This window comes from Phaenicophaeus curvirostris, chromosome 2 (genome assembly GCF_032191515.1).
Source record: "Phaenicophaeus curvirostris isolate KB17595 chromosome 2, BPBGC_Pcur_1.0, whole genome shotgun sequence".
Lineage (NCBI taxonomy): Eukaryota > Metazoa > Chordata > Aves > Cuculiformes > Cuculidae > Phaenicophaeus > Phaenicophaeus curvirostris.
In genome coordinates, this window is record NC_091393.1 from 56,941,813 (window position 1) to 56,968,327 (window position 26,515).

At 41.6% G+C, this 26,515-nt stretch overlaps 1 protein-coding gene across 5 annotated transcripts in view; it reads right to left on the reverse strand.

The window, feature by feature from the left end:
* LOC138718016 (SAM and SH3 domain-containing protein 1-like) overlaps positions 1-24,046 on the reverse strand; it is a 550,517-nt gene extending 526,471 nt beyond the window's left edge. For 2 of the 5 annotated variants that reach the window (XM_069852137.1, XM_069852136.1), the window contains exon 1: positions 23,552-24,046. In XM_069852137.1, the coding sequence (XP_069708238.1) occupies positions 23,552-23,983 (432 nt within the window). In that variant the 5' untranslated portion in view covers positions 23,984-24,046. The remainder of the gene's footprint in view (positions 1-23,551) is intronic. The other 3 variants (XM_069852142.1, XM_069852140.1, XM_069852143.1) reach the window with 2 other exon arrangements.
* Between the last annotated feature and the right edge of the window lie 2,469 nt (positions 24,047-26,515).

Here is a 26,515-nt window from a genome sequence, read left to right on the forward strand (position 1 = left end):
ATGCACCTGCACATGGGCACAAGAGCAAAACAAGCAGGCAATGGGCTGATGTACTTGCTGTGACAGGGCACAGAGCCCAGCATGGTACAGAGAGCAGGGAATCAAAGCACTCCGACTGCCTCAAGTTTGCTGCTCTCAGACATAAGAGAGAAGATGCTGCTCTACTATGAGCAAACTGAATCTGTCCAAATGGTGCCCTGTCTGTCATTCACAGCTACCTAACAAAGCTCCCAAGCAACCTATAGGGTATTTATAATGTAAACAGTTCATACATTGACTAGACTTTGTGTTGATAAACTATATTAAAATATCCAAACAACTAACACTCCAATCTCATATGCAGTTACTGTAACATAGTTCAAGCTCATGTTTACTATTTGCCACAAGAAAAACTGTTTAAGTAAAATTCATGTATGACTTCATATGAGAAGACTCTACATCCTAACAGGCTTAAAAATCTCCTTTATAACGACTAACCCCATCAATACCTTCCGTAAATTCCATATCATCTTCTATTACTTCTGAGATTAATACATTAATAATCAGTTCATCCCTGTCTATACTAGTTTAGTCCGGGTACTTCAAATACCCTTTTTGAGCCCAAAGGCTTACTGGGTGGTTTAACTGCAGAACAATGCAGCTTTAGCTAATTATGCTAATTAATTAAATTAATTAGGCAGCTTCAGCTAATGCATGTAAATGCAGTTGGTTTCAGAATATTTCATCTTAAAAGGCTAACATAATTCAGCATGACTGAAGGCAAACAGTCACTTTTACAGTAAGTGTTAACAAACAGCTGTAGCAAGTTGTTTTGCACAGGGAACTGTTGCTGTCATACTCCCACAGAGAAATGCTCAGGGGATTCAGCAGTACTTAACAAATCAAGAAGACTGAGTTAAGCTCCAGAATAGTGAAAGTGTAACTTGCATATCTACTTACCTATTTGCCTTGCTATCCAGAAAATTCCCAGCAGAATTTCTGTTGACATTGAAGTCCTAACTGTGATATTACTGCTATCACCTACCTAGCTTTAATCTGAAAAAGGCTGATTTTGTCTTTGTGTAGGCAGAGGTTATGATTGTAACAGTGTCATAGGTCTGTTTTGCCTTACAGACCACAAATATCTGATTCAAGCTTCACAAGCTAAACAATATGGAATTAGCATGATATAATACACTTTTGGCTTACATATTCAATCCCTTTTGAAGTAGAATATTCTAGGTGCTTCAGTGTTAAAAATGTATTAACATGTCTTTGATTGTGCTAACAGATTATCTATGGATCACTACAGTCCCTTGAAGGTCCAAAGGCCTCAAATGTAATTTCTATTGTTACGCTGAGCTTCAATTAATAGATTCATTTGAAGTCTTTCCATTTTACATTTTGGTAAGCCATTCATATTTGCAAAATACACCTACTCCTCATCTTGCTGCATAAAAGCATTCATTAAGATGACATTAAAATAAAAAAATCAATATTAGAGTAGATGAGCATAAAGATAGTGAAAATGTAAGTGGCAAAAAGCACATCCAAACTGAAACTCTGACCTATATTACTAGAACAATGAAAGGCCAACTGCCTTTAAAACTGGGCTTGAGACCATATATTTTGGTCGAAATAAGGTACCAAGATCTTAAGAACAAAAAATTCAACATGACAAATGACAGCTATGATTAAATAAAACTACTGGCACCATCTCCCATTTTTTGCTTGCTGTTTATCTTATTTCCTTGTCATTAAGGAAATACTTCTTTTCCCTACACAGAACTGTAGTGACATTTGACAAAGTAATTAAGGACAATCATGATCAACTGCCTTTGCCCTGCTACCAAGCACAGTCAATACGCAGTTCATGACTCCAGCACATCTTCACGCTTTAGAGATTTATTGGCAACTTAAGGCCTGTCTTTTTCTGTCCTTCCTGCACTACATGGAAAATAGCCTAAACTGAGAAACCACTGAATTATTAGCAACAAGTATTAAACCCATCCAGCACAATCCACTACAGAAATTGACCAAAAAAGCTCTCCCAGAGCTATTTTGAAACAGGCATGTCTGAACTCTTTCGACAAAGGGAAGAGAATCAAGTTTGATCAAAGGACTCTGCTAGGTCTATTCCATCCATCACTCACTACCTTTTCCAGTTAATACTTGGATGAAATAATCCCGCTCACAAAACATGAATCTACAGTGCACAGAACAAAAGGTCACATATTTTAAAGAAGCAGAGGGAAATCCTTACTCTCAAGAGGATGTCATGAACTTCCCCCACCCCTCATGGCCTCCTCTCTACCTCTACTCTGTCTCCCAGAGCTCCTTATGCCACCCATCCTCCAATGACCGTGGACTTGCCTGTATCACAGGACTAATCCAAATAAAAACTAATTCTTCTCATCTAAAGAAGAGGTTTTGTGTGTATGTGTGCTTGTACAAGAGGAAAGCAGCACAGATTTAAAATTAACTGCCTAAAAAAAGTTTTGGTTTGGTTTTCTTTTTTTTTTTCCAACTCAACCAGTTTAAACTGCTTGTAAAATCAGGGCCCAATTCTGGATACAGCCTATTTCAGCTAACACAGTGAAAGTATAGCAGTAAAAACCTGACTTGGCAAAAGGCTGAGTCTCACTCAGCAGCTGTGAGGGCTTGCAGGATATATTGCTCTGGGCAGACTTCCTCACCCTGACAATCAATACTTGGACTTCAAATGCTGGAGTGTTGGCTACACAATAGAAACCCACCTAGGCTTCACAAATACAGAACCACAGAATGGTTTGGGTTGGAAGGGACCTTGGCAATTAAATAATTCCAACCTCCCTGTATTGGCAGGGACACCTCCCACTAGATCAAGCTGCTCAAGGCCCCATGTATGAGATTAGCTGCAGAAAGTGGGGCCAAATCTCAGCTAGGGATTCTTAGACTCTCCAGTGACAAGAGGCTGAGAAGGAGAAACGAACAACGAGGCTTTACAGACCAGAGATTCTACTGGAAGCCTGAACCTAGTTTCATCAGAAACTAGAAGTTCACTCAAGCGGGAAGAATTGAAATGAAACATTTAAAACCCTTAATTTTAATCAAAAATATTCAACAATCTCTAGACCCAAGTGCACCACAGTAAAAAAAAAAATCCTCACTATTCTAATTTTCCAATGCACCCTATCTCACACTATCATAACAAGGTATTAAGCTGGAAAGAATCTGCCAGAATGTGCAAAACCCTAAAGCAACTAGTACTGAGGCGGTCTTTGCTGCATTGCAAAACCCTTTTCAGGCAAAGAATTTCTAAAGGCCAGCACTTCAGGATATTTCACAAACAGGAAGATGAATACAACTACTAATGCAAGGCAGAGTTTGAAAACTTAGTTAGCTATAGATTCCACATAAAACAAGAATAAAGTACTATAAACTTATTCTAATAACACACTCTTGGTCAAAATTAATAGGGGCACTCTTTCCATGAGATCTTGTAGAAACAAACCACTGTTACCTAAATGTTCAGAAACTTCTCTAGTTTCGAGTTTTTCAGGCAGTATCTCTAATAAGCACCTATATAATCAGTAACTACAACAGTACATTTTACATCACGACTTGACTGCTAATGCACCTGATCACTATCTTATCTTTGCCAAAATCCAGGTTTAATAAGAAGGGAAAAAGACTGCTTATGCTAATGCTCACAAATGTTCTAAAGATATATGTATTGTTAAAAAAGCTTTAACTTCTATAATTCCAAACTACATAGCCTAATTCAGAAACAATACTTCTTACAGGCAGTAATCTCTTCTCCTTGAGTTTTGATGTATGAGGGTACCAGAATGGGAAAAAAGAAACCACCAACAAAAAACCCCCAAAATAACTCCCCAGAAAAATATTCAGGAAAGGAAGAAAATGGACAGAAAGGAGAAATGCAAGTATATCCCCTCCATATTCTTACACTATTCTGAGGTTATTTAAAAATAATTCACAAGCAAAAAGTCCTCCTCCTTTCTATGCTATTTAAAATGGTCACCATTTCAGTACATTAGCTACCTTCTTATGGTGAAGAAAAGGAGTTATTTACATTACTTGATAGACAGAAATTAGTTTGGTAGCTAACAAAGTTCTTGGACTGTGAGAGAAACTAAGGAAAAAAATGTGTGTGAATGGCTGTTGTAGTTAAACTACTTCATTTTATTTGTAATTAATTTCTAGCAACAAAAGAAGATACAAAGGGCTACATATGTATTCTTTAATGTACAAGACTATAATTAACACCTCTGTTTGAAATTTACTGTTATCATCTAGTAAAGAATAACTAATTTTACAGCTTTCTAACATATAGCTCCTAAGCTCTAAATCAATGACCATAACTAATAAGTAGTGTAATACCACGAGTATCTGAAGTAAAACCACAGGCTGCAATTTTGTTGATTGTAAATCATTATCATTTTTAATGCAAAAGCAACAACAAGTCTCTGTAATTACTGGGTATATTTTGAATCACTTTTATGATTACTGCTCTATACCTATTAAAAATCCAAAACACTGAACTGCGCAGGGTATAAAACTAGCATTATGATACACTACAAGCTATAATTGAAAATCATAAATTTCCTTACTAGTGTTCAAAATTATTTTGCTGCCAAGAATTGCAGCCCTGCAGAACTGACTTTAAAAATATTTACTTTATCTAAGAGAGTGGTAGTGGCAGGGATAGTAGTAATTGCTTTGGGGTATTAAAAAAAAAACAAACCCCAAAACGTTGAAGATCAGATTTGGCAGTCACACTTGTTTATGTAATACATGTGGCTATCAAAGACACCAATGGAAAAAAAAATCTGCTCCAAATCTTATAAGTAAAAAGTGAAAAGGCCAGTTGTGACATAGAGGCAGTTTGGACCTGTACTTAAAAACTTCAAGACACAGCTGATAACACTTGTCAAGACTTACCACCTGCAGTACTGCCCACTAACAATCCACATAGCAGTAAAACACTGTATATGAATTTATTTAAAAAAAAAAAATCCCACACACTACTTGGGCAATCTACCGCATATCTTTGATGATAAAAAGAAAATAAAGAAAATTGGCTTCTGGAAATACATGTTTTCTAGGAGGAGTGGAAAGAAAATTAGAAAAATTGTGTACCTCATAATAGGGAAAGGCTTTAGTGTTTCTCGATACAGCAAAGTGTATGCCAGTTAGATATCTCATTGAATATTATAATAAAAATTAGCATGGAATAAATCCACATTCAAAAAAACCCAGGGATAATAAAGACTTAGATGAGTGCAGAAAGGGGATATAAGAATGTTCATGGATTTGGACAGCCCAAATTTCAAGGACAAACTGGAAGAGCTTTCCTTGTTTCATCTATCAGAATGAAGACATTTAAGAGATATGACTGCTTTCACGCTGGTGAGTCTGTGGTATGCCTTGAACAGAAACTACTAAAGCAATTAATCTCCACATGCAAGGAGATACAACCATACTGGAAACTATGCACAGTTGGACTGGCACTGTGATGTTTTTCTTTTGACATGGTAACCTACTTAAATTAAAATTCATTACTTTTTTTTTTAAAAAAAAGGAATAACAAATCACTAATAAAACACACATTGGAAAACATAAGACAAATTCTATTTAAAAAGAAAAGAAACAAGAAGAAAACCCACCGTTTGGAGGATCCTTAAGTGCCTGTATTAGGATGAATGATACGAATGAATCAGTCTCCTAAAACAACAAGATTCTTCCACACTTGCATACTGATGTCATTGTCTGCTTCCACTGGCCAGTGAAGTTTATTTTAGTGGACTTAACAGTTGTTTTCTACTCTAATGGGGTTTCCTAAATTTTAGATATTAAAAAAAATAAAATAGTACGAGACAATTTACAGATTCATCCAGCAGAACCTCCAGGGACAGAATTTTAGAAGAGCAAGCTATAAAATATACTTTGTTTTTTCCTCTCCAACCCCAGCTCCAGCTTTAACAGATAAATTTCTACATGATGAGATTATCACATCCTATTATGAGACACAGTTACGGCTGAAGAAGCATCCTTTAATCTAAAAATCCCTTTTCAACTATTTATAATTTCCCCTCAATTATTTCCTAATTTTCCCAAAGCTCCAGGCTAGGGGCAACCATGAAAAATACTTCCCCTAAAAGCAATAAATTGAATCGCTTGTTTTTAGGAACGGTGTGCTGAAAGTCGGTAACTTCAGAATTATTTAAGGATGTTTTCAACCACTTAAAAATAAACTGTTGTAAATGCCAAACTTCTCATAAGTATGAGTACATCAATGTGTGGCTCAGTAATTAAGTATAATCTCCAGTAGGCTGCAGCTCGGCCACATCACATTAAGATCAGCAGCTGTGAATCAAAACATTTTCTATCCATTAGAACAATGATGCCAACAATGCTTTAAGACTCTAAATAGGTTCCCACTGCATTTACAGAAGATCTGCTGATTATACTAATAACAAGCAAGAGAGCAGAAGAGAAGGGGAGAGAAGAGAAAAGCAAAGCAGACTTAAGGATGCAGGTGCTGCTTTTCCTCCCTTTCTTTACCCCTTCCATTGCAAAGGCTTAAGGAAACACAAGAGTCATTTGACTCTGTTTCTCTCTTGCCTGTGCATTCAGACACCCAGGACTTCTCCATAACCTTGACTCCCACAGCACGTCCCTCTTCATGGTTACAGTACTGTGCTATGTTTCAGGCTTCTGTGCATATGAGTGACCCCTTGTTTTAGAGTCAGGAAAGGATTTCTTCTCATTAAGCCAAATGCCTAAGGTATGACAGTCAACTGCTCTCGTTTCTGCCTTTTGCAACATCACAACAGGAAGATCTCCATAACATATAGCCATCATGCAGTGGAATTCTTAGAGGAAGAGCCCTTCTTCAGAGATAATGGTATCAGGGATTTCATTACTGGACCACTTCTGACAGAAGAGATTTACAATAATCCTGCTATGACTCTCCCACGTAAGGGACAGGATAGGTGAGTTTCAAAAGGGATGAGGATCCTAGGGATTAGAAGTATGAATCATGAATTCCTGGCAAAACAACAGCAAGATGCACAACAGGAAGAGAAAGGAGAAGGCACCTTTTCTCTGCAGAGAATGAAGGAAAGTTGTGATGTGCCCTGTAAAGTCCGTTCCTCTGTCAGTCACTCAATTGCTTATACTTCTACAGCAGGCCACTCCCAGGCCTTGGTCCCTGGTATGTTGTGTAAACTGGAGCAAAATAATCAACAGGTTTCTGGGTTTGTAGTCTATTCTCTCTAAACAAGCTAACCAAAACAAACAAACAAAAACCCACAAACTGCAGGACCTGCAGGAAACTTCCTGAGGTCTTGATGCAAGAGGGAAAATGTAGAATAGCAGAGACTTCTCGGGAAGTACCAGTTTACCACGTTATCCAGAGAAGAAGGAAGAGGCATATTCTTACAAGTACATACTAAAATCCTAAAGGTCTGCGATAAATAACCACATTAGCCCTACCCCAGCTGGCCCTGAACTGGGTTGATATGTCTGCAGGGAGAAGCAGAACAGATATTTAATTTTTTATGACATGCCCAGCAGGTAAAGCATTTCCTACACGTTATGCTTTTGAGTCAGACTACAAGAATAAAGATACATCTGAGGGTTGAGATATTTAATCACAATTGTCACGTGACCAAGGTACGTTATTATTTCCTTTGGCTACAACCTGAAGAACAGCACAAATACCACGCAGCATTCCACAGGCATCAGGCCAGAGCCTTGGCGCTGGCCAAAGTGCACACAGTACTCCCTAGGAGATGTGTCTCAAGGCCTTTGCAGACCCTGCTTTTGCACATGCAGATTGCTGTATTGCCCATGGACAAACTCTCCCTGAGCACAGAGAACTGAAGCGCAGCACAGAGCTGTTCTCAGTTTCCTCTAGCCACTAGAAAACTACCAGGAGCTGAAATGCAGAGGATACAGGTGACTGCGCCTGACAGACATTGTCTATGGAGGGGCAAAGAGCTCTACAAAGGAGTTCACCTACTAGATTAGGTTTATGATCACAACTAGACTAGTAGCATGCAGAGGACAAATGCATGGAAGAGACCTTATTTGTTGGAATAAGACTATTGTGCTGCATAGGGAGAACCTTATTGATCCTCCCACATAAAAATGCTTTTGTTTCATGAATCAAAAAGTGACAAGATGTTTAACATTAAACAGACTTGTTAAGAACTAATTATGTCAAATCAGCCTCACCTCTTTCTATATCACACAACAAACCTCCAGGAAAAAAGGATATAAGTAGATACCAAAAACCTTGACTTTATTACATCTTTTGATACTAGTTCACAAGACTCCGTACTAGCAAACTAGGGAAGCACAGCCTAAGTGAAAATAGCAAATGATTAGGAAACATGAGGAAAATCATATTTACAAACTGTCTATGCCAAAATTTGATGAGGTGTCAAGAGAAGCTTTGCAGAGGGCTATTCTCAGTATAGCAATAATAATTGGATTTTATACTGATTTTGACAGAGAAACAGAATTTTCTTTTAATATCATCAGGCCACATTCAACTGATGAGAGCATTAGCAGATGGGAGGCCAAGCCTAAACTCCAAAGCGGCCTTAAAGTTGAGGGAGAGCCTGGTAAATTCAGGGATGTTATTCATCAGGGACAATGACAAGGAAGTGCACCTAATTATGAATCATTACATACACCAATGACAGCAAACAAATGGCTCTCTCTGCTGCCTAAAGGTATCAGGGCCTCCTGTAGATCCAAGGCATGAGTCAGCAGTATTGTAAGGTTAGAAAAAGGGTAACAGCCACATGAAGGTAAGCAAGTCAAATTATCAACTGTAAAAAGAAACTTGCAATCTGTTCAATACAACAAGGCCCCACCGGGATACCAGTGCCAGATCCCTTCAACGCAATAAGGAATTACAGAAGGGAGCAATTTCAAAGAATAAGAATTGGTCTAGAAGTGTAACCTAAAAGAAGGATTAATAAACCATCTTTATTCTAGCAGAGACATTTAGGTAGGACTTAGTAGAACCCCTAGCTAGTTAAAGCTTGCCACCAGAGGAAAAGAAAAAATCCTGTATTCTCCATACCTCTTGCAGACATGGAAAGAAATAACAAGCTGAAATTGTTGCATGGAAGTTTGAGGTAACATACGACAAAAAAAAAAAAAAAAAGCTAATGGCACAGACAGCTTAGCTTAAATGACTGACAGCCAAGATTAAGAACACCAGTAAGGCAGCCTCTGTAAAGTCAGACAGCTGCTTGTCAATCAGTAGTTTAAAAATCCAGCTCACACCTGAGGAAAACACTTGCCGCTGTGTCACCTCTATGCACAGGTTTTGGACAAGTATTTCAATCTCAAAAATTACTAAGGGCTGGTACTACCTACTAGCCAAACAGTAGAAGGACATTTAACTTTCAGTGTGGATCTGATGTCACATAAACAGAACTCATTTTACAACTTCGGCAATATCCATTTAGTCAAACCTTAGATATACTGAAAGGGAACACATGGGAAATAGCGCAAATTTCACTGCTTTTTCTGCCCTTTAGAGATAGGCAGTTGCTTGAGCTCCATGCAGCCCTACTGCTTATTTCTACAGTGGGAAAAAAGCTTGCATAAAACAGCAGGAGTCTTTTTCTAAACATATTCTTCAGCTGCAAGCTGTCTAAACAATATCCAGAGCTTCAATTTAAACATGAACCTATGAAAAAAAACCCAACTCTACATTTCCAACTTCTTCTCATATTTAAAAAACATTGACAGTATTTGGAAACCCAAGGTTTAATTAGTCTGTATATACATTTTTGCGAATATAGAAAGAAACATCCTTAGAGTGTTATTCATATACCTTTTTTAGGCTTTTTTTTTTTTATTCCAGGCTGACAAAAATAGTCTAAGATAGTCTAAAAATGTGTGTTTATCAGGAGAGGGAGTAGAAAACAGAGATTCTGAAGTAGTGAGGGAGCATATGGGCAGCCAGCCAGCAACTCCTCTCAGCACATCATTTTTAAAAAAAACCCAAAAAACAAAACCAGAAAATTAGTAACAATGTTTGCCATATTTCCACCTTCAGGACTCATTGAACACATAAGTAAACCAATCTACCCATCTCCAAACAAATCCCGCAAAAGTGATCTCTTCCTTTGGGCATACAGTTCCAAAAAAATAGTATATAAACTTGTAGGCTAAAGACTTGTTCAACCTCAAACTAGCAGCACAGGAGCAAGCCATCCTCATGTTCCAGAAAAGGAGCCAGCAGGGAAAGAAAACCAGCTTGGTTGAGCAGGGAGATCTGGGGGACATCAAAAAGAACAAGAATGTCTATGAACTTCAGAAGAAGGGACAGTCACCTCGGGTGAACTACAGGGAGGAAGCGAGATTGTGCAGAGGAAAAATCAGGAGAGCCAAAGCCCAACTGGAGCTCAGAATGGCCAAGTCAGTGAAAGATAACAAAAAATCTTTCTATAAATACATTAACAATAAAAGGAGGACCAGGGAGAACATTCAGTCCCTATTAGATGCAAATGGAACAACTGTGACAGAGAATGAAGACAAGGCTGAGGTACTTAATGCCTTCTTTGCCGCAATCTTTAATTATAAGGAAAGTTGTTCCCTGTGTTTACATACCCAGGAGCTAGAGGAGCGGAAAGAAGTTCCAATGATGCAAGAGGAGATGGTTAGAGACTTGCTTGCCCAACTAGACACTCACAAGTCCATGGGGACAGATGGGATTGAACCAAGAGTATTGAGGGAGCTGGCGGATGTGCTGGCCAAACCCCTTTCCATCATCTTCCAACAGTCCTGGAAGACTACAGGCCTGTCAGTCTGACCCCAGTGCCTGGGGGAAGGTCATGGAACAGGTGATCTTGAGTGCTATCATGAAGCACATGCAAGACAACCAGTTGATCTAAGAGGCCTTTTCCAACCTAGTGATTCCGTGATTCTGCTCTGGGGATTTCTTTACTACAGCTCATACCTCCTTTCCATGTTTAGCTTCTTCCAGGTAGTTTAAGCCCAGTAAAGCACCAATCAATAACACTCTTCTTAAATAGTCTAAAAATCCTTTTGCAAGACCTATATAGCATCAGTAAATAATTACAGCACAATTATCAACTTTTTCCATTTCTTGACTACTAAATATTTTTTATGTATCAAAAAGCATCTAATTCTTACCGATTCTGTTTTCTATTCCTTTACTGCTAGCTGAAAAATCAGAAAGCATCCAGAATTTCACCACACTTAGACAGGCTAGTACTTGCATCACAAGTCTCTAAACTGAAAAATGAAAAGAAGGGGGAAGGAGAAGAAAGCAATAAAGAAAAAAAAAATTAAGATGAAAAAAGAGGTACAAACCAATTTAAAGGTATTGAGATGGCAAAATTAACTGGGGAGGGGCACCCACAATCTCAGCAGCTCAATCCAAAGAGAAAGTATTTTGACCAGCTCATGAAAATAGCAGCTAATAAAAATATGTTTATAAAGCCACTTAGACCAAAGCAAGGTTTCAACCAGAAACCATAATGCCTATATTTTTTTATTTCGTTCCTGGAAAGCAGAACAGTAAAAACCTCAGTCTCTTACCAGAAAAATCTATGGCAAAATTTCCACCAACTTCCATGACAGGGCGCAACAGGGTTAGAGTCTACATACCTGACAGAACCTCTTGTAAATATGCTTTTACTTTTGAAAAATTTTACTATAGAAAAGGCAGCCGATAACACCTGCTGCTTAAACTGCAAAAGTTTCCTCTTATATCAATGAACTACTTCCATACGCATTTCAGTTACATATTCTAAATGTCTCATTTTCAAGCAGCTAGCAAACAGACTGCAGGAAAATACACAAAGACAAAAATTCAGTGTTGCAGTCTGTTTATGAAGCATTAAAAAAATCCCTGAAATTAAAACCTAAATATTTGTGCACACCCCTTAACCAATGTAATACACATAATACCCTGTTAACATATTCCTGTCTGTGTGATACACAGCCACTAATAGATAATTCAATTCAAGTAACTATCTGAAAGTCTACAGAAAGGTGTGGTGTGTAATTTTGTAAATGTAACACTTCGCAAAACAAGCCCATGCTAAAACAAAGTAGCACTGGTCAAAGCCACTTAGAATGAAATTATTTATCTTTTGTCAATAGGAAAAGTAAAACAATATATCATCATGTAGTAAGGCAGAGGGGAAAGCAGCTGAAAACAAAATAAGAGCAGAGTTATATTACTAAAGAGCCAAGATAAGTTCTGAGAGGGATGTCTAAAGAAGCAAGGTGTTAGTGATAAGACCTGAATCATTCTTAAAGTCATTCTTAATACACCACCTCTGAAAGTTCATAATAAAATTTAAATATCATGTTTAATTTGAAGGAAAAACAACACTACAATTCCAGCTAAAATATCACATGCGGAAGACTTAAAATAAGATCCCAAAACTCTTAAGTACGTGAAGCATATAGTCATACTGCAAAACTACCAAGGAAAACAACAACAACAAAAAAAAGCAAGATTATGAAGTTAGAATGCACTAAGCAAAAGGATGAAATTGTTTTCCTCCACTTATATAGCAAATTCAAATTAAAGAAAGATGTTTTTCCTAGCTAAATATGACAAGCGAGGCAAAGAAAAGAGAAGTAGGCTCTTGAAATTCCTTCACTATCTTTGCCTTGAACTTAATTAATATTCATTGTAAGTATAAAGTTATTTCTTATTAAGAAGATCATGCTCATTTCCTTATCCCTGTAGGAAGACGTGTGCTCACCACAAAGGAATTTCTGCCTTATTTTTCAAATCTAAATCAATACTATTAACTATTGCATCAAATTCAGCCACTGAAAGATCTGTAAAACGAGTTCTATGAAAACAATTAGCTCTCCTGGAAAAATCTGTGTTCCTTCCAAAACCATCACACACACAGAGGAAGGATATACTGGAATGACTTATTTCCTGTCAGACACCATAGGAATTGATTTAATGACTCCAGTGGTTGCATAAGCAGTTCTTTTTAATATACTTAAGTTTAGAATATAAATTCTCTTTTAAGTAAGTTTCTATCTCTAACATGAGATAATTCCTTATGGAGACACCCGAGTCCTTTACAACTTCCTATATAGGTGAATTAATACTCACTACTGAAGGTTCATGAAAACCACCCAATTTTGGAAGCACTGTAATATTTTACAAAGTGCACAGCACTCACACTATCACACACTCGCTACAGTATCATTACAAGTCAAGTTTAACAAGAAATTCAGACTCCCTCTAATAGCGATAATCCCTGCTTTCACTGATACACCTAAAACTTACCTATGACAAATGGCATTGCAGATTATCTAAACCCCATTGGAAAAATATCCCAAACTGATTAAATCTTATGCAGTGCTACTCATACTTGTAGAAATAAATGAGCACTGAGGCCACTCCCCTGGGTGTACCCAGAAGTAAGCCTGTCTCAGGTGAATTCTATTGCTACCTGATAGCAATTATGTTAGTTCCTTTCCTCTCACTTTGCAGCACATACATGCCTTTCTATCAAAATGAATTAAACCTTTTCTGTCTAGAATTATTGCATCAGGACCCAAGGTACTAATGAAAGAAGAATTTTTCAACATTGCTTAAAACGCTGAGTTTTTAGACCACAAATCTGGGAAGTAAAGTCAACTTTTCAAGAGAATTTCCCCATAAACTTTGCTAGGGATACTAATGTTACTTCTTAAAGAGATACAAAATGAGTGACTGGGGATTTTTTTGTTTGGTTTTGGTATCACTGGCAATGACACACACACATTTTATTACTTCTAGTCACTGCCTGCATGACGTATGTCCTTACTGTATATAATTTTTAGAGCTGGACAGAAACCAGCTAGTGGTATTCTTGTCCAACTTCCTCTTGCTCCATCCTACTCCACAAGCTACAGAACATTATTTTTACCTCTGTGTAAATACCAAGGGTATGTGAAAATCCTCTCTTTGAAATAGTACCTTGGCAAAATCTTATTTAGAAGCTATCATAGGCAAGTCCAATGAAGTTTCTCCATATGAAAACAATGAGGGCAGATGAAATAAAAATTCTTCTTTCTCCAGATTTCTTGGTATAATTTCAGTCTTATTTTGTGGTTTTCTCCTTTTTTTTCTGAATGTTTACACCTTAAGATGAACAAATCTTCTTGATCAGTAATTTCCACAGCTCTCTTTTAACCCTTGGTTTCTCCAGGTTACTGTTTTGAAATGTCGTTTTGTGGTCTGATATGAAAAAGAATGCAGACTCAGAGGCTGAAACAGTCATTCATTCTTTTCTTTAGGTTGAAAGTTTTACCCTAGGAACTACCACATGAAGATCTGTGACAGACCTTCTCAAGGGCAAATTTAATTCTTGATATTCTTTATTTTTGTACTTCTCATTCCCTAGCTATGGAAAAACCTCCTCTAAGCCAACATTTGGGGAGATGTTATTTACGAGGTACACAAAAGATCAGAGATGCATTTGTATAAGCATTCTCAGTGAAGTACAACACAAGCAGTTATTAGTCACACAGGTTTAAACAAAATTTGAAGAAAAACATTTTGGCAACCACTACAATTGGACAAGAAGTCAGAGATGCTGCAATTAGAAGCAATTATCATGACCACAATTAGCACTAAAAAATCATGCAAAAAAAAAATCTTTCAACACTTTTGCATTGAACTCATAACTTCTGATGAAGTTACAACTTATTTCTTTAAGAATACATTCAGTCGTGATTCAAAAACACCAAGTCAGTCCCATATCTGTATTCAAAAGCTATAATTCATCCTCCTTTTCCTAGACCAAGCCTGCCTTTCTGCCACAGAACGGGGGCTGAAGGGACTTTGAATAATTGCAGCTTGAGGTAGTTCTAAAACTGAATTTTTTAAGACTTGGAGTCAGCCGCCTGCATTGGTCAATGGGAAGGTAGCTGGGGACACCGAGCACAAAGAAGAGATAAATAATGTCCTGACTCTCCTTAATGGGTTCCCACCAAAGCATGGGGAAGAGAGAGAAGCATCCACATTACAGCCTTCAACTCCGGGCCAGCAGGAGAGAGAGATGGAATGAAACTCATACAGGCCTTGGAACAGGATGGGATGGAGTGGGATGAGATCAAGTGAGACAGACAGAACATCGTCTCAAGCTGTACAGGATGGTATCCATGCCTCAATTCTGTCTTTCCACCCAAAGAGTTCATGATAAACACTCAGCTTTGTTGAGTGAATGTAGCTTGGGGAGAAAAAGGTTAGGGAGACCTAAGGCAAAGCATGTACATTCTTGGGTGGGAAAGAGATTGCTCTTAAGAAAGAAGATATTGTGTCTTGAAGCTAGTTAGGGAAGATGATTTGGGAGAATTCAGGGAATGAGTAGCTTTGGGATACACTTAGGGCTCTGGAGCAGCAGGACTAGGAGATGTGGAGCCCAAGGGAAAAGAGCCTCCTAGTGCAAAGAGTCACTCCTAAGAAACATCAATATTCACAAACAAAAGGAACAGATGCAGAACTGGCACCCCCTCCTAGTTTTGTTTTTAGAGGGTATTCTTTTCTCTATAGAATATTGATTTATTAAGTTTTTGGTTTATCCTGGCTTTTGGCCTTTTTCACAGCATGAATAGCTTAGCTCCAGCTCTGAGCCACTTAAATTCTCAATGCCTTTTTCTGCTAATAAAAATATTTCCTTCTGTGTATGTGAGAGCATGGCCAAATGGTCACTTAACTAACTCTGGGAAAAAAAGTAGTACAAGCTTTTCGTAGCTGCCGTATGAAAGGAAAGTTTTTCCAGCTTCTTAACTCTTTTCTTTACCACACCAAATGTGCCGTGTGATTTCTGAGGCACAGAAATCAGAACCTGACTTAATTTCCCCATAAAGTTGTGACTGATATCACATGCAGTGGTAACATTACATCCCTGCTTCAGGGTGTGGATCCTCAAAACCAACATAATTCTTCTAAGGACAAAAGAACTTAAGGAAGATGTACAACTGTACCCAAGTCCTAGGTTTTATTTTTATGTATTATTGCCATTTCTCCCTGATTTTAAGTTACTGAGAGGACAGCATAAACAATTATGTGCACACGATTCCAGCAATATACATTAGTGGAGATCCCAAAGAATATTTACCAAACATTTACTCTAGCACAAACCTGTAAGATCTGTATTCAGAAGTCTGCCTTGCTGCTGTTCAAGCTGGTATTGGTGATATTTAAAGCTCTGAAGAGTTCTGACTTCTTTTTTTGCATGCTACTGCTGTATTTATCGTTCTCATCTCATGTCATCCTGTTCTCACCCACCACAACAATTACAGTCGGTGAGGGTGTGCTTGTTAGCTGATTTAAATTTAAATGTTTTATGCCAAACCCAGCATCAACTGAAATCACTGGCAAAACCCCCACTGACTTCACTGGGAATGAGACCAACTGGAAAAGCAAGGCTCCCGTGAGAGGCATGCATCACTGTCATTCACATCCTGCTGAGTTTGTGAGAACCAGGACAAGATACTATTTGAAGACCCTTCTACTTGTGTTTCATGTGACACACCACTTTTCCTTTGTTTTGCAAAATCATAAGAGAAGCTTTTTACTATCTGTAAGTAACAAACCAAAGAGGCTGGATGAGTCACTGGAGACGGTTTTGGGCCAGCTCAGCTCACAGACTGCCAGAGTCACAGAAGGTTCACCCGATTCTCCCCTTCCTGCTGCACAGCTGGTCCCAAAATAATGCAGCAGGGCTAAACATAGCGCCACCATGCTCTTTTAATAAATGACGATTCCTGCAGCATGTATAAGCCACCACATTTGTCAAGATAAGTGCATCAATACGAGATGTCATCTTAGCCTAGACAAAGAGATTGAACCAGATAGCTTTGTCAAACACCAAGCAAAGAGGCTCATTCAAACTGACACAGCAAGAAATTTAAAGTTGAACCTACCAATCTAGTCTTAACTCATTCCATTCTCTCCTGCTTTGGAAAAGTCTCAAACCAGTAAGTAAGCTCCTGTAAGTGACATAATAAATTCATTCCTAATCTGCAATAACAATATTCCCGTCACTTCAAAGCCTTCTGCTGCACTTTTAAAAAAGTTTGTAGTAGCTGTTAGTACATTTCAGATCACACATATGAATCTATATACCTTATAGGGCCTCTTCATAGTGACATATGCACACAGGGTATGACTAACAGGCAAACTTACCAGGCATAACTAATTGCCATATAGCCGTGTTACTGGTTACTCCTTGATCACTACTCTGTTACTTGCATGTAAGGAAATTTACTTCTAAGGCAATGGACAAAGATATTGCAATAGTGGGTCCCAAAGCTTCATCTAAAATTTTTCATGACTTTAAGCAAACTCTTCAATTTCATATCTGAAATCAGGGACACAGCTGTCCTATGTATTATGGTATATGTGAGATAGTGATAGTGGTCATAAACAAGACCAGAAACATGGTTCATAAAATTACTTCATTAGTGAGAACTTATCTTGGTTTCTTGGTAGTCCTCACACATGTTTTTGTGTATGGGCTACAAACGGCAGAGCCCAAAACTCTGGAGGTGGGGATATTAATAGAAATATTTTTCTTGAAGTGTACTTCCTCCTCAGAAAGACTGACAATCACCAAACTTATTTAAAACAAGACAGGTTTATCTGTGTGCAAGCGTGAAACTGGTAGCTAGACTTTTGCCACACGACTGGTAGTGTGCCTGTCAAGGTGCACACAAACCCCCACATTGCATGAGAAAATTTAGTTCAGCTTTGCACCACAGAGGTCTGACTGAATCATGTCCTTTGAGGGAAGAAAAAGCTTTCAAGGAACTACAAGAGCACAAGTCTTAAGAGGAGTGACTGAGGGAACTGGGGTTGTTCAGTCTGGGAGAAAAGGAGGCTGATGGGAGACCTTATCACTCTCTACAGCTACCTGAAAGAAGGCTGTAGTGAGGTGGGTGTTGGTCTCCTCTCCCAAGTGACAAGTGATAGGATAAGAGGAAATGGCCTCATGTTACGCCAGGGGAGGTTTAGACTGGATATTAAGAAATATTACTTCACTGAAAGGGTTGTCAGGCTCTGGAACAGGCTGCTCAGGGAGGTGTTGAGTCACCATCCCTGGAGGTATTTAAAAGAGCTGTAGTTGTGGTGCTTAGGGGTATAGTTTAGTGGTGAACTTGGCAGTGTCAGGTTTATGGTTGGACTTGATGATCTTACAGGTCTTTTCCAACCTAACCGATTCTATGAGTCTAAGAGGCATTTGTCTTCTGCCAGGGACCTGTAAGTTTAGCTTTTCTTTCAGGCTTAGAGCCATGTGAAGAATGAAGGAAGGATCCCCCTTACAGAGCAGCTGCTGCTGATCACAGTGGCAGGCTGCTCAACCCCACACCATTCCTCAGAGCTGGAACTCTCATTTTCCCTTCTCCTCTGCCAGGCCCTGCTGTGACCAGAGCTGAGAAAATACCCTGAATGTAATGGTAGAAAGGGGGTGAGAAGGCTGCAGAGTTGATATGCTTCTCTCCCAGGATTCCACCTTTAGTACACCCTAATGGGATCTTCCTCCCCTCAAAACTGAGAGATAATTAAACCCAGGAAGATTTACATTCAACATTTCCAGATGAGATTGAATACACTTCAAAATATTCAGGAACAATTCAAATGCAAATATGGCACAGTACTGTATTATTCATATTCTGCAACACTTGCCTTAATGGTCTGATTGGCAGCAGATCTTTTCCAGTTTGTCTTCTGTGAGCTTAATAAACCAGGGCTTTGAAACAACTGCCCAATATATGATGTGCTACATTTTCTTTAAAAGAAAACAGAGTTAGGAAGTTAAAGGCAAATTCAGTGTTTTCTTATATAAAATACTTCTTCACTTCCTGAATATTGTCTGTAGCTTTGCTAATTTATTGCCATGAAAATATTGTTACTACTTAATGCACTGGTACTTTTGTCAATAGGCAGCTTTCCCCAAGGCATATTTGAGAATGCTCTGCTAATCAGAGTTGATAGTTATTCCAAAGCAGCCAGGTCTTTAGAAAAAGGTTCATGTTTAATTCTAGTATGGGTGAGTGTTGCTATTTCTTCAAAGCACAATATTTTTAATTCACTGAATTCACTTCTGTAGATATCTAAAATGCTGACTATATTATCCAGGCCCAGACTCCGCTTGAACCAGTGTATTTCAAAGTGGTACTGCTGGCATCTTTACATCTTAGCATTTAACTTAGGTGAAATATTCTTCATTTTCTAGTGGCAAGGATTAAAAAAAGATTTAATCAGAATAACAAATCTGTGCTATATCATCAGCGCACAACTTAAAAAAAAAGTGGTTCAGTGTTCAAGCAGACACTGGGATCTGACTTCTTGCTAGTCTACATCTGCTTGAACTCTTGAGATTATGACCGCAAATGCTGTTGAGTTTTATTGCTTGTTTTCCAAGTACACTGATAATCATGAACAGCACAGTGAGTGACAATGAGGATGTGTACATACATACGTCACACTACAGTTTTATTCTCTATATTAAATATTGAAATCTACAGGAATATGACTTTACTGAGGCTACGCAAATTATCTTAATTGGTGTGGAAGCTTTTAAATGATGTATGTTTTTAGTGATTTTTAATATATTTGCAGTTCTCTGCAGATGAAAAATGGAATAAAGTTCCTCAAGAAATGTGTCATGCCATTTATTTCAATTAGAAATAGTAATGAAATTCTTGTAAACTACTAAATGTCACCTAATCTATATTTGAGATAAATAGAATGCTTAATTTCTCATGGAATGTTTCCCAACAAGGTATCCTACTTGCCTTTATATTGACAAAATTGGTGATCCTCAGCTTTCCCTACCACAGTGATATTTACTAACATTACTCCTGCTCAAAACCAGAATGGACATAATGCATCTTGCAACAAGCCCACCAAGGAAAGAAGTGTCTCCATACAGAGGTAAACCTCTAGGTCTTCTGACCTCTCTGGTTCAGGTCAGTGCCGAGCTTTCTTTTATTCATCTTCCGTGGAGCCCAGGAGGGCTGCTCATTTTGGTTTCCTTCATCCCCCAAAACTTCTACAGGGTAGAATAATATTAGTATTATTCCTACACTAGCCATAATTTAGTGCCTAATTAATGACAGAATTACAACCATCAAGGATAATTTTTTAAAGCAGCTAGACATTTTGAGGTGACATAGACGTTTCATTTGATCTAGAGAGGTACCACAGGTTCTTGTTCAAAGGGCATGCGAGCCCATCGCCATCACAAGAAGTTTCTTAGATATACAAGACTTCTAAGGCTAGCAGCAGCAGCTAGCAGCAGCAGGCATGAAATGAAATCAGAATGCTTTGTGTATTAAGGAGCATTACCAACATGGAACAAAAACTGACTTTTGCAGAGTTCTCCTCAGTTACAGTTATATTCCTTAGTTTATACCTGAAAAATATATAGAATGCAATTTGAAGAGATGAGACCTTGTTCTAGTTCTCCATGAAAATAATCAAGATGGCTTGTGATAATTCTCCATGTCTGAAGTCTCCCACACACATGGCTTCAGTCCAAAGTTTGCACATCTTTAAGAGATTTATATTAAGCTCTGCTAAGTAGTTGTTAGTAATTTCTGCTGACTGTACTTCCCATTCTATTGTTTCACCCTTCGCCTGAAAATACAGCAACAACACCGGAAGGACAGCAAAAGGATGCTTTTATCATCTCCACAGCCACAGCCGATAATCATTTTTGATCTTCAGACAACTCTGCAGCTCAGGCAGCTAGCAAAAGACTATAAACAAGGCAGAGGAGCAATACTTCCAGTTGTCAAGGACATTTTTACATGAAACTCCAAAATCGTCTGGGAACTACAGAACTCAAAACATGAAGTATTCTTCAAGAAACAAGTCCAATGCATCTACATATGTGTGTACACGCATACATACACACACGTGCGTGCTCCTCTATTCATAGACACTACTTGCCATTCATAGATATGAAAAGTTGATGGCATTCTCCATGTAAGCTATAGAGGGAAGTAGAAAGCTACTCAGCAGCTAGTTTGTGGCAGCAGAAATGCAAATAGATGTCATAAAGGTCAGTGTCTAGTGCCCTGCTCCAGAACATCCATCTGTAGATGGACTAGTAATAAATGCAGACAAAAAGCTTGACACAAACCTCAAGCTGATTTTTTAATCCTGTGCACAGCAGAGAATACATCCAGTTTCTTTTGACACTGGAATTCTATATACTGCATATTCTATATAAAAAGTATAATACATGCTGCTTAAATTATATCTACAATTTTCTAAAGTTTTAGCTTTGTTTTGTTTTTTAAAGATACTGTTACAAAGTGGTTCTTTCCCAAACTAAAGAATACAGTATTTCATTTTTCTTGGTCTAAACAACATCCAGTGAATAATGTACAATGACGTGATCTTTTCCTATTCCCTTTAAGCTGTTTTGGAGATGGATCGCTACAGTGGGTGGCATTCAGAATAATGTGTTGAGCAACACGTGCTCAAATCTTGCCAGCTTTATGGTTTATTACAACATGCTACGATGTGAAGTAATTCACACTGAGGAGATGAAGCAAGTTTTTTTATTACTGTAAAAAAAAGATGTTATATACATTTATCATCCAAAATAAACACATTGACACCACAGACTGAAATAAAACTAGGAAAGTAAACTTGGTTCCTCTCTTATTTCAAAATACTGCATTTAGATTTAAGCCAATTCAAACTGAGTGATGGTCTCTATGTAAAATAAGCTTGCCCCGACACTTAATTCACGCTAGTATCACACTCATCAAATTAAAATCAGGCAAGCTAAAGAAGAAATTGACACCAAAGATTTGAGTTTCCTTTCTGTCCTATGCTGGCATCTTAGAAATTTTACAGTTCCTAAGGATGAGGTATAGAAGAGAGAAGGCAGAGGATCCACTTGGTAAGAGGGAATTAGTGACTGTGAACATGCAGTCAAAAGGAGGAATTGAAATGTAGCTATGGAGGTTGGTAATGTGCTGCAGCTACGCTGATAAGCAAGAACTTTCACAGAAGTTCCTTTATAGAAGACATGCAATGGCAATTTGAGAAGCGTGTCAGCCCAATGATGTATCACTTCAAAGGGAGGGGAAAACAATCTCTCTGAAATGATACTAAGTTTTAGAAGATGCTGACTAGATGTTCAGGGATGTTTTGTCAGATATGGCTACTGTCCGATCAGATTTGATACACTACCTCTGACAATGTCATCAGCCAGATGTTTCAGGAGAAGAGAACAAATAAATATCTCAAACCAGTCAACTGTGCTGCACTTGAGAAGTGACTAGTGGCTCTATATCCCCAAGCCATAAAAAAATGGACCCCTGAAACTTACCGCCCCTATCAGCCTTATTATCTGCATACCCACATTGCTATCCAAGTTGAGTTTTACTCATCATCCTCACACCCAGGCCCTCCACAGCAGAGAATTCATTCTCAATTTTAATTCCTCACATTTCTGTAAACCCACACCTGCAGACCTCCCTAAGCTTCCTTAGGGAAAGCTTCCTTAGGGAAAAGCTTCCTCCGTAAGCTTTTTGGAGGTAAAAAGTACCCGCGAGTTGAAGGTCAATTGAAACCGCACAGTTCTTCCTGAAAAATCAGACTTCAAATCACTAAAGAAAGTAGAGGTAACTTGGGTCATCAAACAACTTTAAAGCACTTCATTATGAACTCTGAAGCAATCATGCATTAAAACACCTTATTTCCTTTTACATATCGTTTTCTCCTCCACAGCGTTATCCATTTTCAACAGGAAACACCGAAAATTCTAGACACAATGATTTCTGTCTTCCAAACCACATTAATCTTACATTTTAACCTTTTCAAAACATAAGAATTAGGAAAATATTGGGGTTTCATCACACTGGAATGTACTCTTCCGAGACATGCACGTCTCCGGCCTTTCAGCAGATCGTGTGTCCTGGAGATAGACCTGGAGTGGCTGATGAATAGTTTTGACATTCACCAGTCACTATCATCCTCCGATAAATAAATCCAGGCAGCAGAAGGAGTTGTTCCTCCAGCCAGATTACCACTTGTTTCACGAGCCATTTCACCGACAGAAACTGACACTAAAACATGACCTTTAGCAAGAGATGAGAGAAGCCATCACTTTCCAAGAAAACGGAAAACTTTCACAGGAAACTAAAACAAACAACCCTCCAAACCACGTGAAGACACTCAATTTCTGCCTTCACGCCCCAAACTGAACTGGACCAAAACGACCGGTTAGTGAAAACTAGAGGCGAAACCACAACGCAGCCCCCTGTAAGCCCACACCTGCCCATTCCTCTTCACACCTGGCCGACGCCAAGTCCTGACCGCGGTTTGGACCCATTTTGGAGTTGTCCTACGCAGGGACAGGTGTCGGTCACCCTCGCGGGTCCCTCGCAACTCAGGGCAGCCTACGCTCCTCCGCCCCCCTCCCCAAACGCCGCCGGGCCCCTCGTCTCCAGCCCGAGGTGACCGCGTGTGTCCCCCCCCCCGCCCCGCGGGGGCGGCAGCCGGCGGGGTCCCCCTTACCTTGTTGGAGTAGGGCGGCTTGCTCAGGTTGATGCCGTCGCGGACGAGCTTGTCCCGGATCATGATCTTGAGCTTCAGGCGGGGGTAGGCGGCCGGCCCGCCGCCGGGGCGCCGCGAGGGGGCCGCTCCTCGCCCTGCCTCCTCCTGCCCCGGCGGGCGGCGGGGGCAGCGCCCGGCGGCGGGGGGCGGCGGCGGCGGCGGCTCCAGGGTGAAGTACAGCCCCGCCGCCGCCTCGTCCGCCTCCTTCAGCCGCCGCACGGCTTCGTGCAGCCGGCGCCGGTGGTGGGGCACGGCCACGCCGATGGCATCCAGGTCCGGGTCCCCGATCTGCTTGCAGACCTCCAGGTCGTCGTAGCCATTGTCGACGAAGGACTGCGCGTACTGGGGCAGCTGCAGGGTCTTCAGCCACTCGTACACCACGTTGGTGCACATGCCGGCTCCGAAGCGGCGAGGGTCGCAACTTTCAGCACCGAAGCCGACCTCCCCCTTTCCGCTCCTCGCCGAAGGAAATAATAAAAAAAAAACAAACCAAAACAAAAACGCGAACCAAAAAAAACTGCGATGCAACTAAGAGGACTCAAAATCAACATCCACCGGGGAAAAAAAAAAAAACAACACAGAAATCCTTAAAGCAGATCAGTAGGGCATCTCCAGCACGAACGAACACCTCCTGTTTATTTCTCCTCCTGGTTTCCTACCGAGTGCAGCCGCTCTCCGCCACCAGGGAAGGGAGGCTCGGACTAACGAAAAGCAAAATGTAAGGTTGCATCCCCCAAGATCCCAAGTCGCCGCTGCACAACATCCACCCACTTTCTCTGGACGTAATTCGCAGTCGCGGTCTCTTTTTCTCCCTCCTTCGTCTTCCTTTCAGCGTTAGTTTGTGCTCCTGCTCCTGTCTCACCTTCCTGCGCTCTGCTGCATGATGAATCTGTTTACTATGTGCGGCTGCTCCGCTGCACGATCGCGCTGAGGGAAAACCGAGCGCGGGATCCCGCACCCTCTCCCGAGCAGGGGTGCCGGTGGGCACTGCCCCCCGCTCCCGTGCCGGCTGCACACGGCGGCTTCTGCTTTCCTTTTAAAGAGGTCCTTTCGGATTAAGAGGAAAAACAAAAAGATAAAAAGCCCGGTCGCTTTCCCGAGTTACTTTCTCAGTTCCCCTTCAGCCTCGGGACGATGGTTAAGCGCGGCTCGCCGGCAGGCAGCCCAGAAAGCGCTTTCCACGGCCGCTCTCCCCGCAGCGGCGCCCCCCGCCCCGCCGGGGCACGCAGCCCCGCACAACTTCTCCCGCTCTCCCCTCTCGCCGCCCGGAGGCTCCGCGCAGCCCCGGCCCGGGCTCAGCGCCGCTCCCCCGCCGCTGGAGGAGCTTCCCCCTCCGCGCCGGCGGCACCTCGGAGCGGCGCCCCGCTTTCTCCTCCGCCACCCCCCGAGGCGCCGCCGAGCGGATCGTCTCCGGCTCCTCCCGGTGCGGCTTCGCCCCGCTCCTCCGCCGCGCTCTCCCCGAGGCTCTCCCAACTTTCCCCGCTGGGAAGCCGGGGGCGAGGCGGGGCGCTCCGCGGGCTCTCCCGCCGGCTCGCCTGGCCCCGTGTTCCCCGGCAAGGGAGAGACGCCGCACCGAGGGGCACGGCAAGTGGAGCTGACCCCAGCGCCCTTGGGATGGCGCGACCGACGGCAGCTCTCCCGGGGGCGGGGGGCAAGGGGGAGGAAAGGGCACAGACGCCTTTCCTGGCCGAAGGGAGAGGGTGGCGGGGCTAGCGACCCCCGGGAAGCGGCGAGGACAAGCGGGAGGCGCTCGCCCCGCCGCCGCGGGCTGCCCGGAGCCGGCGGGGGCGCCGCACGCTGCCCGCGGCTCTCGGTTAGCAACGCCGGGCTCGCAGCGCCCCCGCCAGGCAGCCGCGGGGAGCGCCGCCCGGCACGGCCCCGCTGCCCCGCCCCGCCCCGCTGCCGGAGGCGCCGCGCGCCGGGAGTAACGCGCGCTCTCCCGAAATGCCCGCGCCCGCGGCGGAGCCTCCCGCGTGAGGCGGCGGGGGAGCGCGCGCCTCGGGCTGGCACCTGCTGCCGCGTCCCGCCAGAAGGAGGAGGGACAGGGACAGGGACAGGGACAGGGTAGGGATAGATACAGGGATAGGGGCACGGGCAGGGACAGGAATAGGGACAGGGGCAGGGACAGGGGCAGGGATAGGGATAGGGATAGGGGTAGGGATAGGGATAGGGATAGGGATAGGGATAGGGATAGGGGCAGGGGTGGGGCAGGGGAAGGGACATGGACAGGGGCAAGGACAAGGACAGGGACAGGGAGAGGGGAGGTGCCGGGATAGATGCAGGGACAAGGGCACGGGCAGTGGCAGGAATAGGGACAGTGACAGGGGCAGAGGTAGAGATAGGGACAGGGCAATGAGTGGGGCAGGGATAGAGGCAGGGACAGGGTGAGGGACATGGACACGAATAGGGGCAGAGACAGGAATAGGGGCAGGGACAGGGACATGGGTAGGGACAGGGGTATAGGCAGTGGCACAGGCAGGGACAGGGGTAGAGGTAGAGGCAAGGGCAGGGGTAGGGGTAAGGCCAAGGGTGGGGGTAAGGGCAGGGACAAGTTGCAGGAGAGCAACGGTGGGGGCACTCCCCACGCCTCCCTGCAGCGCATTGCTGCCAGGAGCAGGGGTGCCAGAAGAGGAACACCCTCCCTTTTGTAATTTTGTGAGGTTTATTTGTAATGGGTTTCCTGAAGGACCATTTTTTTAGCAGATAGGCCCGTGTTTGTCCTCGAGACTTCATGGTAGTTCAGCACAGATTATGTAGTATAGCAGCTCTCACAAAAATCATTCTCTTGCGAGGTGTTTTGAAAAGGTTACTTAAAAGTGGTTAAAGCGCAGCCTTTGGATATAAAGCCTAGAGATTCATGTACTAAAAAGGGAAAAAGGGAGGAACAGCATTTTATTCCTTTTAAAACCTCCTTCCATCCCTCTT